The sequence below is a fragment of the Anguilla anguilla genome, chromosome 11 (genome assembly GCF_013347855.1).
Source record: "Anguilla anguilla isolate fAngAng1 chromosome 11, fAngAng1.pri, whole genome shotgun sequence".
Lineage (NCBI taxonomy): Eukaryota > Metazoa > Chordata > Actinopteri > Anguilliformes > Anguillidae > Anguilla > Anguilla anguilla.
The window spans coordinates 27,683,953-27,699,500 of NC_049211.1; the positions used below are offsets into that span (position 1 = coordinate 27,683,953).

The 15,548-nt window shown below is 42.9% G+C and overlaps 1 protein-coding gene across 4 annotated transcripts in view; it reads right to left on the reverse strand.

Annotated features, from left to right (window-relative positions):
* tns2a (tensin 2a) overlaps nucleotides 1–10,472 on the reverse strand; it is a 49,963-nt gene extending 39,491 nt beyond the window's left edge. For 2 of the 4 annotated variants that reach the window (XM_035383267.1, XM_035383265.1), the window contains exon 1: nucleotides 10,254–10,472. In XM_035383267.1, the coding sequence (XP_035239158.1) occupies nucleotides 10,254–10,370 (117 nt within the window). In that variant the 5' untranslated portion in view covers nucleotides 10,371–10,472. Of the gene's footprint in view, nucleotides 1–1,554; nucleotides 1,721–10,253 lie in introns of those variants that run through there. The other 2 variants (XM_035383266.1, XM_035383268.1) reach the window with 2 other exon arrangements.
* Nucleotides 10,473–15,548: the final 5,076 nt, after the last annotated feature.

Here is a 15,548-nt window from a genome sequence, read left to right on the forward strand (position 1 = left end):
TGAAAAGCACCATTGCATAGCTGCTTATTAAAAACTCTGACTCCTGCAACTGAATTTTACCTTAGAACCCAAGCTCAGCTGACAGCAGCAAAGGAAAGCCTCGGACAAACAGCTTTACTCAGATCGATAATCAATTATGTAACCAGCACAAGTCATATGACGGGTCTTGCACCGGTTTCCATGTGATGCCCTTGATTCTCCAACTCTGTTAAAATCGCTCGGCCCGACAAAGGGGGGACTAATGGGGACATTAACTTGTTCCAAGTTGTAACATTTGGGGACTTTTATATTTCCACCGATTAAGCCAGCAGTAAATAGGCGGCTCTGTGGTCAGACTGCAGGTGAACTTGTCCATGCCACACAGTTGACACGTGTACTTGTTTTAAAATGTGCCCGAATCGTAACACCATCAGTAAGTGTGATAGCGGTGAAATATTGCGTAATTGTACAACACGTGAACGGGGGAAATGTGGTTAAATGTGTACTAAGGAAGGTAAAAAACTAACTTATTAAAGTTCGTGAAATAATGACCTTATGAAACATGCGATAAAGTAAATGGTGACGCAGAATAAAGTCAAGAGCACACGTCCAAAATTAGGGGTGGGGGATGGGGTCCTCACAGGGTCGTATGATTAATGTCACTGGGCGACATAAGTTCAAAAATGCACGGTGCAGTAAATGTTGTTTGCTTAAAGATCCCACTGTAGCTATCGAGTGTCATCTGTTGCCAGCTCGTATAAGTGCTGTCGCTGCTGCAGAAACGCTTTTAGGAGAAACTTTATACTTGTATTCACCATTCAAACGTACATCATCATGCAACGTGAATGTTTTTACCCCCGCTTTAGGGCATGTTTCAGCCACTTAACAATCAGTTAATTCAATCTACAATCATAAGTCGTATCTTAAATAAGACTTTATGAGAACACGTTGCGCCATATCCGACGATAAATACGCTCAAATTCCACAGAACAAGAGAAGCACGGATACTTCACAACGGTTTGCAACAGTAATAATGTAATATTATCCGGATGAATCTCATCAGGACTGACTATTAAAAACGATTCAGCTAATACTTCAGTAATTTAGTAGCCTATACTACACGATTATATTACAAAAGGCAGCCACAAAACCTACCACGGCTTTATAAAACCACATTTTTAATAAAATAGCATGCTCGGGCAGTGATCTACATTCATATAGAACGGGAAACACTGTGGACGGTGCTATAATAACAAACGAATGTTAGCTGTAGATTACATCTATTAGTTGCAGTTTAGCGGGACAATGTTAAAGGCGGCGTGGCGCAGTACGCAATATAGACCACTGCTCCAGGATGCATGGTCGTCCCTAAAACCAAATTACACATATTCTTCATAATAGAAAAGACCCGTGAATTACACAATATAGCATGTATTAATATCGATGCGTAAAACACTTCCGTTGAATTCGTTCATTTAATGAGCAAATTACAAAAACCTGCTGGGGGATGATTTTGAAGATATTAGCCAATTAAAAGTTTCTAGTGATACGGAATTAGTTTCCTTTCATACGTACCTTACTCATCTTCTATGTATATTTGCCCCGTTATTCCACCGCTTCGTTGAATGCTTTATTTTCGCTTACATTCCCAAAGTTTCCCCGAAAAGCCAGTCGCGACCATGTACTAGACCGAGTTACTTGTTTTGATTAGCGTCTCTAAGATCTGTGGGAGGACTCTATCCAGGGAAGGCGACAGGGGGGGTGTTTCACTGGAACTCGACACACTGATTGGTCGAATCTAGAATAAGAGAGTGAGGTAAAGCCCAGAATTCCAAGGGTGGGCGCGGTCGTCGAAACGACATTCACTTATAATTGGGTAAAGCGAAAATGGGATGGGTCATTTTCATTTTAAGACGGGTACGCTCCAGCGCAGGGTAGGGGGCATGTTTTCCCCCTGACAGAAGTAGAGATCAGTAAGTGCTAAAAAGCAGGGCGAAAGGCGCGTCTAGCATTGACCAAACCCCAGTTTCAGCCAGTTGGAGTTGTCCAACCTTGACGACAGTCAGTAGAGGTGACACCTTATTGTCAAATTATCTTATAGTTTGAGGCAAATATATCCAATTAGTTTCCGTAAACTAGATGGTTGTGGTGGATCAACGACCCATTATTACCAAAGAGAACATATTTTAGTAATCCCTCTCTCTGATACTACTGTCTTTAAAGTCCAGTTGACAGACAGTCTACATTGTATTCATAAAAGGTGTACAATTACTTAAATGTTACGATAACCTACCATGTGAATATTTGAGACCAAATGTGTAACACCAGAGGGCATCTTCAAAGCTGTGCAATATTTGACAACTTTGGACAGAACCTCCAGGGTTTTCCGTTGCTGGTGTACATTTCTGAAGCTGGGAAGAGTGGGATCAAGTATGAAATCAATTAGCCATGCCAGGCAGCACTTGAAATAAGTGTCCCTGACTCACCTTCTCACTGGCTCATTCATCGAATCAGAAGGCTCCCTTGGAAGCAGGGACAGTACCTTTTTTACCAGTAGGTGGCAAAAAGGATATAGTACATTTTAGTATATGCTGGCATTAAGCAGATGCTGTTTTCAGAGTAACTTATACACATTGCATTTTTACGTACAATTACTTTACAGTATACAGCTATGCATTTTTACAGAAGTGCATCAGGTTATGTCCACTGCTAAAGTAAAGTTACTCTGTAAAGCGTCTAACTCTGTAAAGCGTCTTTGTGACAGTTCTTTGTGAAAAGCGCCATACAAATAAAATTGAATTAAAGTGTATATCAACCGGGAATCAAACTCACAACCTCTCCATTCCCTAGCCATTATACTACACTGTTGGTAAGAGCAGAATCCTGGACACTTCCAGCAGTGTTTCCACCACAAGAATATGCCATTATAGCACAGGTATCGAGAGGCTGTGATTTCAAGACTAAAGATGCCATGCCAGGACAATGCAGACCTGACATATGCTATCTCAGGACTGGTTCAACATATTATCACCAGAATGACTCTGTAAGAATGGAACCATTTTGATGTAAATGTTTTTCAAAAGATCTACTCTGTGAGGGGTTTCCTTATGACATCATATTTCCTGTGTCTAGCTGAAGCCAGAAAATGCACTGCTCTGAGCCCAATACTGCTGTACTGCCCTGAAGCCAACACTGCTGTACTGCTCGGAAGCCCAACACTGCTGTACTAATCTGAAGACAACACTGCTGTACTAATCTGAAGCTGGGACCGTTTCCAAATCAGTGGGAAAACCGCTGTGAATATGTGGATGCACAAATTAACCACAGCCCCTGAAGCATGCACAGTCTTACTGTGACTTCCTCCTTGCTTGTAGAGCAGAGGTTCTGTGGCATGACAGCCGTTATTTTGGTCTGTCTGCTTGTTAAGTACGGCTTTGGAGTAAAATAGATTAAAGGACTGTCTCTGGGGCAAAACATATAGATATATATCAGATATATATCATATTTTTGGGAGTAGTGGTAGTAAACAATTTATTTTTTGTATTTATCTCTTTTAAAGAAATAATAAAATGATGGATGTGGCAACTATTACATTTCTGCTTATTCAATAGAAACAATAATAAACAATATTTAATAATCTTTGTTCCAGGATCTAAACAGCCTGTACACTTACATCAGCTCTCTCGTCAGAGGGATGGGAGCAATTCTGACACTCACTAACAGGACAGTAATTCCGTATGTAAATGAACTATTGTTCTATTCCCAAATTCATCATAATTACTGAAAGCCTCTGCCGACAGGTTCAGTTCAGCTTGAAATCTGGAACCATTATTTACAATTACATATGCACTTCATACATAGACAAAACTGTACCAGAAATATCACAATAGTCAGTGTATGCATTGTTTAATTTGTTTCATATTTCAGAAATAAATATTGTTTGGTTGTATAGTCTCATTTATTGTTGCTGTATACCAGCAATGATAGCCTACTCAAAAAAGCATTATAAGACATTGTGTGTTCTAGAAAATTATGTAGCCAGATGGATAATTCTGCGAGTTTGCACTCAAAACGCTCTCGGAATTTATAACAAATGCATTTCGAGTTTCTAAGATCACGAGGCTATCCCTAATCGACGTCTTCGTCTTGGCATTCGACACAAATGTCTCTTTTCTCACCGATCTACGAATATTACTCATACAGAATGCAACGCAGCATGGGGATGCAGTGCAATAGCGACATCTACTGATAGTAAATGAGAAAAGAGACAAGTCGGTGCATAGACTACCAGTAATTGTATACCGCATGTAACGAAGAACGAAGAGAAATTCATTGATGCCGGAAATGGTCTCACCCAGCATCACAGCCTGCCATTTCCATCATAATTTCAATACAATTCAGAACTCATACATTAAATTTTAGTGAAACTCATAGGATTGTAACTGCGTTATGGTAATATTTATTTATTACTTAACAGGCTCTGTATATATCCAGTGAGCTCCATAATGTTTGGGACAAGCATATTTTTCTCCGGCTTTGGCTCTGTACTCCACAATTTTAGGTATATAATCAAACAATTCACCTTTAATTAAAGTTCAGATTCTCAGCTTTTATGAAACAGTATTTTTATACATGTTGGTTTCACTGTGTAGAAATTACGGCACTTTTTAACACATAGCCCCCAACGCCCATTTCAGGGAACCATAGTGTTTGGGACAAATGGCTTCACAGGTGTTTTTGATTAGTCAGGCTCGTTTAATGGACATCCAAGTTACAGTTTGCAAAGAGGTATCTAAAAGAGCCTGCAGAGTTCTGTCTTGTGGACAGATAAGACCAAGATTCACTTGTATCAGAGTGATTGCAAGAGCAAAGTGCGGAGGCCAAACAGAACTGCCCAACCAATCACCAATCCACTGACAGCAGCAGCAGAATGCATTCTGATGTGTACAGAAACAAATTATCTGCTCAAGTTCAAGCAAATAGCAAATACCTCTGAACTCATTGAATGGTGCTTCCTCCTGCATCAAGACAATGATCCTGAACATTCCGCTTACGCAACCATGGAGTTTTTCAAAGCCAAAAATGAAACAATTCTTAACTGGCCGAGTCATTCACCCGATCTGAATCCAAATGAACATGCATCTCGTAATGCTGAAGAGACAACTTAAGGCATCTAGCAAGAAAAACAAGCAGGAGTTGAAGATGGCTGTAGAACAGGCCTAGCAGAGCATCACCAGAGAAGATACTTAGCACCTGGTGATATCTACTTGTCACATTACATTGCATTACTTTTATTTAGCAGACACTTCTATCCAAAGCAACATACAAAAGTACATATCATGGTCATTGGACAACTACAGAGGTTCCATACATTCACTTCAAACAGTCATTGATGACTATTTTTAATAACATAACATTAATATGCCCAAACATTATGGAGCTCCAAAATGGGGGAACTACGTATATTTGCACTGTAATTTCCACATGGTGAAACCAAAGTGTATAGAAATTTAAGGTGAGAATATACATTTTAACCACAGTTAATTAATTTGAATTTATCTGTAATCTGAATCACAAATTGGGATTTGTTCTGCATATAATATTTGTCACATGTAAGACTGATATAATGACTGATAGAATTCACAACAAATTATGTGAAACCTATTGCAAGACTGTTATGTCTGTATTATTATGAAGTAACTCCAAATTTTTGGGTCCTATGCGATGGTGCCTTTACTTAGCCTTAAGTGTTTAGCCTCATTGGTCCAGATTCTGCTCTACTTAAGTGTAATTTATCTCTGAATCTCAGCGATGCATTGATTCAAGAGCTCATCTAGGTCCTACTTAATATGTTACCATCTCACAAAGTGATTTAGAAAAATTCATAAAAGTCTGGGGGAAAAAAATGCATTTGTTTCTGAAAGCTCATATACTGTACAAAAACATGCGGATTCAGTAGACTCAATCTAGAGCCTAATATCATAGCTCAAAGGAACCACAAAACTGCAAAAGGGTTTATGCAAACTAATTTTTTTTTTCTCATCCAAGTCAACATCATCCTGGCGAACAGTGAATTATTAAAGTTATCTATATAAAAAACTGAAAGCACAAAACTAATGCTACCCAGACATAGCAACAGAACAGTGCAGTGGAGCTTGTAATTAAGTTTATATATTTTGACGTTTTGTACCAGAAATCATTTTGTAATTCAATCTGTCCCGTTATTATTGTTTTAACTTCCCCCAAGGTCTACATGGGATTCAGTGGCCCACCATATGATCTGAAAAAACAAAATATTCTAAAAGATCTCTTAAAAGAATCCCTCTTGCTAAGTGCGGTCACTTATTCCCTGTATGAGAGGGAAGAAACATACTGCACATCGAATCATTTTTTGTCACTGTCTACAGTTCAGAATGTCCGCATCGAGGACTACAAATGCAGGCTGCAAATATGATTATGATCAGTCAAATTAAATTTTGGTCCTGATGGATACCAACTGGCAATTTCTGGAGCCATTTGGCTTCCATTGTCTTCAACCCAGTCGCATCTTGTCCCACGTAAATGTTATCAGGCTCAGGTGATCAGTACCTGCAAGGAAGATGTCCTGTGTGACTGAAATAGAGCTAAGATACATCCATATACTTACCTTATTTAAAGGTTTATAATATGAAATCTTAGCACCAGGTCATTGATTATAAAATCGCAAAGCATACTAACATAAAGACTAAATATACATCCTAATATCATTCAAGGAAAATACACATGCTACCATCGTTTAAAAAGGTATAGACACGAACTAACTGCTGACGTTTGGAATGTTAAGTCCTGTAACTGCTCTGTAATGACAACACGTCCAGAGTTAATAAGTAACACTGGATAATTTGAGCTATATTTACAGGCAGCATTGAGGCTTAACTGACATCAACACACCCGAGGAAGCGGGCAATATTTACAAAATCTCAAAAGTTTAATGCCTTTAACTATAAATGCCAAGGGTACGGTTTTTAAAAAGTGGCGACTGTGGTTCAGCTATGCGCGTGTCCAGCACAGCTTTAGACACGAAAATGCCGCACACAAGAAATATAAATGCAAATCATACGGCGTGATCTTCCTGATTAATGACTACACATAGTCACCTAAACCACGGGCAGGTATAGAGAGAGAACTGTCACCGTCAAGTCTGCCTTCCCGGATGACTGTAGTCTATTATTTTTAAGACAACGCATAATTTAGTCCAGCCGTAAAAAAAAATACCGAACGCACTGGAATTTCCGGCTCATATTAAAACTGAGGGAGCTGGGAGGTTTATTTGTCTGTGGGTTTTTAGTTGGATCACGGAGAAGGGGGAGGGGGTGCAGAGGAGAGGTTAAGAAAATACTAGGAACAGAGCAGAACAGCTAGAAAGATGAAGGGTATGCGGGAGGCGGAGCTCAGTCGAGTTATTGGACTGTTGGGCGAAATAATTTGTTGTCAGTGACGCAGAAGGCATACATTTATTTACAATATCATCCAATAATAAAGCACAAGAGAAAAAAAAACGATCGAAGCAGTTTGTCGACCTGTGAAGGAAGGATATGCAATTGTGCGAAGCTCAGCAGGATGGAAAAACATATTTAACCTGTAGAGGGATACATCCTGTGACAGAAAAGCGCGAGGAAGGATAATGGACTCGCAAGCTGTGCAGCAGTAACGATAGCTGAACAGTCACTGTTAGTTTGAGTTTGTGTCCCACTTTACACGACGTCATTTATTGTTCTCTAAGGTGATGGCAGCCATCTAAGTCGGTTGAGGTGATGGAGAGAGAGTCTGGTCGCTCACCGAAAAGGTGACTGTTACATGATGGACGAGAGGGCTTATAGAAAATAAGAGAAATAAAGTTTTGGAAATAAATTGCGAAGAGGAAATAAAAGGTGGAAGAGGAACGAGGAGGAGTGACACTGCTCGAGGAATAATGGAGCTGAGGTTTGATAAGGCACAGCTGTAGACAGTGAAAGAGAAAAATGCTTGGGCACAAATTTTCTCTCGAAATTACTTGATTAAAAAAAAAAAAAGTTTTTTACTTGTGCGTTTAATAAAATGCTGAATCATACTCAGGCTCCTTTCCTTATGCCCCATTGCCAAGTTACAGCTAATTCCAAAAACATGTCCTGAACTTCGTAAATACCCTTACAAATAGCCCTAACTACTGCAGTGCTTAGAGTGCGCTGCCAGGAGAGCAGAGAAAAACTAGTAATTAGAGTGTGTGGGTCTGAAGCGTAGATATGCTCTGGTACACATATGTACACAAATGCACACACACACACGTGGGGTGCCATTCCTAAAATGTTGCACATTCTGTAACCCTGGTCAAAAAAAATAAAATAAATGCACTACAATTTTCAAATGTCACTATTTAAAAAAAATTTGGAGAGAGATTTGCCTAAAACATTATCATCGATTTTCCAAGGATAATATTGTGCATTAAAGCAAGATTGAAACATTGCATATTGTGTGTAAATATAAATTTTTATTGTAAATGTACATGTTAAATATAAATGTAAATGCTAAATGTAACAAATGTAAGTGTGAAATATAAATGTAAGAATTGTGCATTTTTTTATACTTGACAATGCTAGATGTGCAAACCTTAAGCAGGCTTACAAAGTGTGCACCTCATACACACACACACACATTGTGGTAAAGCACAGTGACAGACCAGACAACTTAGAGCTGGATGCGGTAACAAGTGCCCTTATGGTTCATATTCCTCTTGTTGTGTGTGTGTTTCTGCCCCTCTTCTCCCTGCTTAATTGGGAACAGTGCCTGCGGGATTGGGCTGCAGGAAAGCTTCTTGTGGGTCATTCCTGGGAAATCTGCGGAATGCTTCTGGGAAGCACATGAGTGGGTGAACGTGGGGATGGTTGAGGTGGGGATGGTGCAACACTGCAGCAACAAAAAGCCCCAAAAAACAGAAAAACAAGAAAGGCTCTTGGCCACAGGCATGTTTGGGGGAAGACGGGGCGGTGTCCCTTCCACACCGAAGTTGTGCGTTTCAGACAGAACAGATGGAGTCCGATAGGGTGCCAGTACCACCAGACCCTTTACTCCTCTGTCTGTCTCCTGAGCTGGCCATACACTGCCAGGAGACTTCAGCAGGTACTTCAGCAGACAGAGGAACGAGGGACTGTGGCTCCAAACTGAAACGGCTATTGAAATCCCGCCACAAATCCGCCTGGGTGATTCACACCCCATTTGCCCAGGTCCATGTACCCATCCTCTCGCGAAGCGGAGAGCGTCCAGGAATGGCCATCAATCGTAGCGGAGAAGCATCCGGTTAAAGTTCGAGCCCCACGTGTTGTCGCGAGCTAACAGGACTCCGATATGACTCAAAATCAACAGCGTACCGCACGCCTGCAGACACAGAATGAAATTTACGCTCCTGTTCTATCCGACTGATGCACTCTTAGAACTGTGCCTCGGGCCGTGTCTGGGAACTCAAGGGAATTGACCGCGTCTTCATATAATCAACGCTCACTAACTGGGCTTTACCCTTCTTATTGTTCGGTGATCAGATATCAGGTTCATGCAAGCTCCAGTTCCTACACAGCAGCTGACTGGCCCTACCAGCAGCCTCCACCCACAGGTCCAGAAAAATCACAGACGAATCTCATTACAGCAGATAAGTAAATAAAGACATTTGAGAAACAGAGGGACTGCGGCTACAGGACATTATCTAATTAACTTAGTCATGCATTGTTTTCATGTGCGCTGATAATGCATATCTCATCGTGTGGGCCCCTTGTGGGCGGAGTCAAACCTAACAGCGTTTCCCAGGCTGCGGGGTGACGCCATCCCAGAGGGGAAAACAACACAACATTCCCACACAGCGACCCACGTGAGGGCAAACCCCCCCCCCCCCCATCCCCAGCACCAGGACCAGATCCAGGAGACGGGACGTCCCAAACACATCCCCACAATGCCAGAACCAGGAGACGGAAGGTCCCAAACAAGTCCCCGCAATACCAGAACCAGGAGACAGGACATATTAAGCAAGTCCCCCCCAACACCAACAGCAGGAGAGGGAACATCCCAAACGCATCTCCACAACAACAGGCTGAAGATACGGAATGTCCCGAACGTGCTACCACAACATCTGGAACAGGAGACGGAACACGCTAAATCTGACGGAATGTGACAAATGAGGAACACCCGAGCACAGCCCCCCCCCCCCCCCCTTCCCCCACCCCCCCCCCCCCCTTCCCTTTCCTCCACCCCACCCCCTCGGCAGGACTTACCTTGGTCAGCCTCATTGTGTCGTCAAACCTTTCGGGACCCCCTCTTTTCGGCGACCCTCGGACGGGCTCGGGATCCGGTTCCTCTGCGCAGCAGTCCGCGCTCAGGGCGCAACCCATGTGGACCCGGGCTGTGTCGCTCTCTTTCCCCGTTCCGTCCCTCTCTCCCTCTCCTCCGTCCCTCTCTCCCTCCCTCTCTCTCAGGCTGGTCTCCCGTTTACAGGCAGGGAGCTGTTTTTGTCGGCTGAAGCAGGCCCCTCCCCTTTCCCTGGCTTCAGTTCAGACCCAGACTCGAATTTAGAGGGCCAGTGCAAACACACACACAGGAACACACACACCCACACCCACGTTCACATGCACGCTCTCACACACACACAAGCCCTGCCAGGAGGTAGCCTTTTCAGGATAGGAGTGTGTGTTTATTCAGGAAACCATTTTGCACATCCCCCTTGCCAGACATACTCTCTCTCTCACACACACACACACACACATGAAATTTCTCTCACACAGACACACACTCATGCATACCCACACAAACACACGCTTTTACTCCATCTAATCCCAATAATGACTGGTCCTGCTCCAAGATCTGAGGTGTTTACTTAGTGAGTGATTCCATATTTTTGTGGCAAGACACAAAAGCAAAAAAAAAATAAAAATTTTTGATTATTTATTTTCACTCCAAGTTTGAGCCTTGAGCAAACTGCCGAAGTCAAGCATATTAAAGAAATGCACTAAAACCCAAGAGTGCTGTATGTGTGTATGTGTGCACTGAGCACGTGTGTGTACATGTGTATATGTGCACGTGTACGTGTGTGCGTCTGTGTGCGTGTGGGGAGGGGGGGGGGTTGGGAAAGTATGGGTTGATCTGAGATATAGTGACGTGAAAATGATGACTTCTTCCTTCTGAGCCAAATAAAAAGGCGGACAGATGGAAGCCCTGCCTATTCACACCCCGCCCACTAACCCCAGTCTGACTCCGCCCCTGACAGGCATCCCGGCCTGTACTGGCTCCCAGTGGATCCCAGGATTAGCGATCTGCCCACAAGAGGCACATCTGTGTCCCCCCCAAAAAAAGGGGGGGGGGGCGGTTGGAGGGGAGGCAATGAGTTTTCTCCAAATTTTGGCCATTTTCATAACTAACAAGACAAGAAAAAAAGACCATAGAGTACTTCTAGACTACAGGGGGAGAAATTGCACCCCTTTTAAGGCAAATTCTTGTCGTGTCTCCAACCCTACTGCCTCCCCTGCAGGCCCCCAGTCTCCTAACCCCTCCCCCTCCATCTAGGCTCCAGCCAGCAGCTTGTTTTATTATTGTAATATTATTGCACTCTGGATCGCACACGGTATTCACCACACACTATAACCCCACCAGTACACGTCTCCACAGGCCATCTGCACGTACCGCAAAGCCAATCTACCTGTTAAAGCAGAATGCTGGTCTCTCTGTGTTAAAGCTGTGTTTCCAAGAGCGCTGTTTTCTCAAATCAGCTGTTTCTCAGAATGCTGGTCTCTCTTGGTGTTAAAGCTACCACGGAGTGCTGGTCTCTCTGTGTTAAGGATGCATTTCACCAAAGGCTTCTCCGTGTTAAGGCTGTTTCTCAGAGTGCTGTACTCCCTCTGCTAAAGCCGTGTTTCTCTGTCAGTTTTTCTGTTATCTCGCATCACAATTTTAAAATTTGCCCTAAGTTCATGTGCCCGAAAATTAACTGTTGTTTAATCAACTCATTGCGTTCCATGCACATCACTCACACAGACAGGGTTTAGCTGCCAGCCTGGATGTGCAAATCCAGAAAGTTCCAGCATGCACTGGATGCCAACACTATTGACCAACTGGTAAAGAGATGTGCCTAAAGCGCTGGCAACTGATTGGCCAGTTCTTGGAGAGACCTTTTTTGTGATAGGACGGACGGATGGGATTGTGGGAGGGTAAGTTTGGGTGTCACCACCTGTCCTATATTAACAAATGACACCATTACCCAATTATTTAAAAAAACAAAAAAAAACAAATAAAAAAACACCATTACCAAAAAGTAACCGTTTATATAGAAATACACATTTGTGGATTTATTTATCAACCTAGAGTCTGAACAGGAAGAGTTTGTGAATTTATTTAGGAGCAGGTTTTGAAACCGGGCAAAAGCTCAGCAGACGGGTGACAGTTCAGACTGGTGTTGCACTGGGGCTGACCTGCCCGCAAGTGTGTGTGTGTGTGTGTGTGTGGGGGGGACCAAAAACAGGCAAGGGGTTACAAGAAGGAAGGAGGACAGAGGGCAATAAAGAGAAATGAAAGAGGGACTACAAAGACAAAAGGAAGGATGAGAAGGGCAAGGAGAAGAGACTAATCATATAAGCAGAAAGGAGGAAAAAAGAGAGAGGGAGGAGGTAAGCAATTCACAGAAACAGTTGCAGAACCAAACTCCTGAAACCAGAAGTATGAAAATAGGATTAAATTACCTGCCAGTTCATTGCATTGATGCCACCACAGCTTAATGTTGCAAATGTACTTGTCAAAATATCAGAAAATCTTGAGAGCAGAAGGCCAGGAAATTAACTCTGGGAGTTGGAAAAACAGCTCCCCCTCAAGAATAACACTGTCAAAACCAGACCCCCCACCCTCTCCTCCATAACGCTGCAGAAATCAAAATCATAAGCCCATATACATATGTGAAGGACGTAGCTTCGATGCAGCTATATAGACCAATATTTGGCTCTTTGCCTTTTCTGGTAAGCCAGCATACTTTAACTATTAGATCAGGAACAACGTACTCTGTGGAACACACAGCTTGGAACAGGAATCAACTTCAAACCATTTTAAGTTTTTTTTGTGTTGGCCACATGTCAAAGATTGATTTGGGGAGCACCCAGAGAAACCCAACAAACACGCACTATAGTTTTCTCACAGTTCACATCCTGCTCGACAGAACGATGCAGTTCTGACAGTGCGTTCACGCGAGAAAGAAGACAGGAAGTTCAGGTTTAACGATGCTAAGGGTAAACGGTATAAAACCCTGGGCAGATTCATGCTGCGGAAAGCGTCACATATGGAGAACGCAGAGGCAGCAGCAGGACGCTAAAATATAGATGGGGGCCCTGTCATCGCTGCCAGCCAACATAAACACAGATAAAACACTATTCTGACAGAATTACATTTTTCTGAATTTTCTACTGGAAAGGCTGAACTCCCAAGACTCGATTTTTCTGCAGTCGCTCGTACTGCGAGTAACGTAAACATTACAGTATGATGGAGGGCGTTTTGTGCTATTTGCAGGATTAAACGGAATTCCGCCTACACGAGGAGAGGTGGAGGCCAGCACCTTCCAAAACATTTATACGAAAAGCGCATTAAAACTTCTGGTATCACACATGAATTATTGACGCTTATGCAATTACATCACTCGCAAACTGTGCCACCATGAAGTAGCCAGTTGCATTTACCTTGTTTAGAACGGGCCGACACCAGACATCAACCTCAAAAAGAGGATGTGAAGAACAGTGGGAGAATGCAGGTTCTTTTCAAAAACATCCATATGAAGCATAATTGCCACATTGGTTTATTTGTTTAACTCTACTTAATTTAATTTTGGTAAAGGTACCATTTACACAAAGCAAATTGGGGAAGTTAAACACCCAGTCTAATTGTGGTTACCGTGCCTCAGCTAAACAGAGGGTGATGTAAACTGTTCTCTATTTAAAACTGCAGTGGCAAAGGACAGGGTGTGGACAGTATTCCCAACCCAACAATCAACAATTTATACAACACACAATGCAGGAAGGAAGTGGCAGAGATGACGAACTGTCCAACTCCAAACATGAGACCACCAGCCTCTAAATAAAAAGAGCAGAATCGAGGAATGCATCTCCTACACTAGGATTTTTTCCTGAAACAGCACCCTCATTGAGTACCAGCTTCCAGGCATACACAGGCCTGTCCTGTTGGCTTAAGTCACGGCAACCAATTTGGAGTAAATAAGACATTGCTCCAAAGCTGTCTGGGCTGAAGGTTTTTTTTTTTTTCCCCCCAGAAAGTGCGGGTGAAATTGGCAGCTGCCGTTATTTAAAAAGTTCCAAATCAGTCAGGAAGGACAGGAACAAACGCTAATCAATCCTAGGCAAGATGAGGGTCATTTCAGTCATGTCTCTTAAGGATGGCTGTTCCGCTTGGAACTCGAAACAAAGGTTCATTATTCTTAGACTCTGGTGCACAGGCAGCGGAAATGGAACACACACTATTAATAGTGGTAGAAAGTAACATTAATGGAAACAACACGGAACGTCCAAGATCACTGGCAGGGCTGTTTATCCATGTACTGTGTGTGTATACACGTACGCAAATAATGCATTTAGCTAAATTACTATTGAAAGACACCAAATAGATCTGGGAAATGGAGACGAGCTGAGCGGTGTCTGCAGAACTCCCTGGTCACATGTTCATCAAACAAGGTTAAAAGGTCAGGACAGGAGCGTTTTTGCAGCTATCCATCTTGAAATTTTCCAAGCTGCGTTGTCAGTTGTCACTTTGGATAACACATGGTTCCAGAGTTCCCTGGGGGTGCCGAGTTGTGTTTTGGGGGTTCAGAGTCTTGAAATTCTCCCCATCTCGATTTGGGGAAACGGCATTTGGTTTTATTTAAGGGAGTAGATGCGATGCAAGATGCATCTCAGGGGGGAATTGAAAACAGGAAGAGAGGCGGGCCATGACTCACAGACACAGTATGTCCTTAAATGCAGTTATTCCTACAGCATACAGACATAAACACCCGCTCCCATGTATTAGCAAGGTTCATTTATACCCAGAATGCATCAGAGAAGCTTTGTTTAAAGCTCTCTATGTGAATTTAGCAGATGTCTCATTCAGAACAACTTACACGGCCTTTTTTAAAAATAGCATCTATTTTTACAGCTGGAAATAGACCTAAGCACTGAAGCAATTCAGGTTAGGTACCTTGCTCAAGGATACAACGGTAGGGTCCTACCTGGGAATCAAACCTGCAACCTTTAGGTTACAAAATGACACTACACTCTCGTTGGTTGCACCCTTCTGAGAACGGACACCATGGGAGCCGGCTGCGCTGCGCTGGGAAAATGTCAGGAGTGCGGTGTGTGGTGCGGGCGGTCCGGCGATCCCCACTCCCTGTGGAGACTGTGGGTCGATCCCCACTCCCTGTGGAGACTGTGGGTTTCTACTGCCGGCAGTCTCCTGGGTCCCACGGAAACGGAGTCGGTTTCCCAGCAACATTCCTCAGTTAAAAACAGTGGGGGGTTCTTCTTAATGGCCATCTCAGCCCAGGTTAAAGG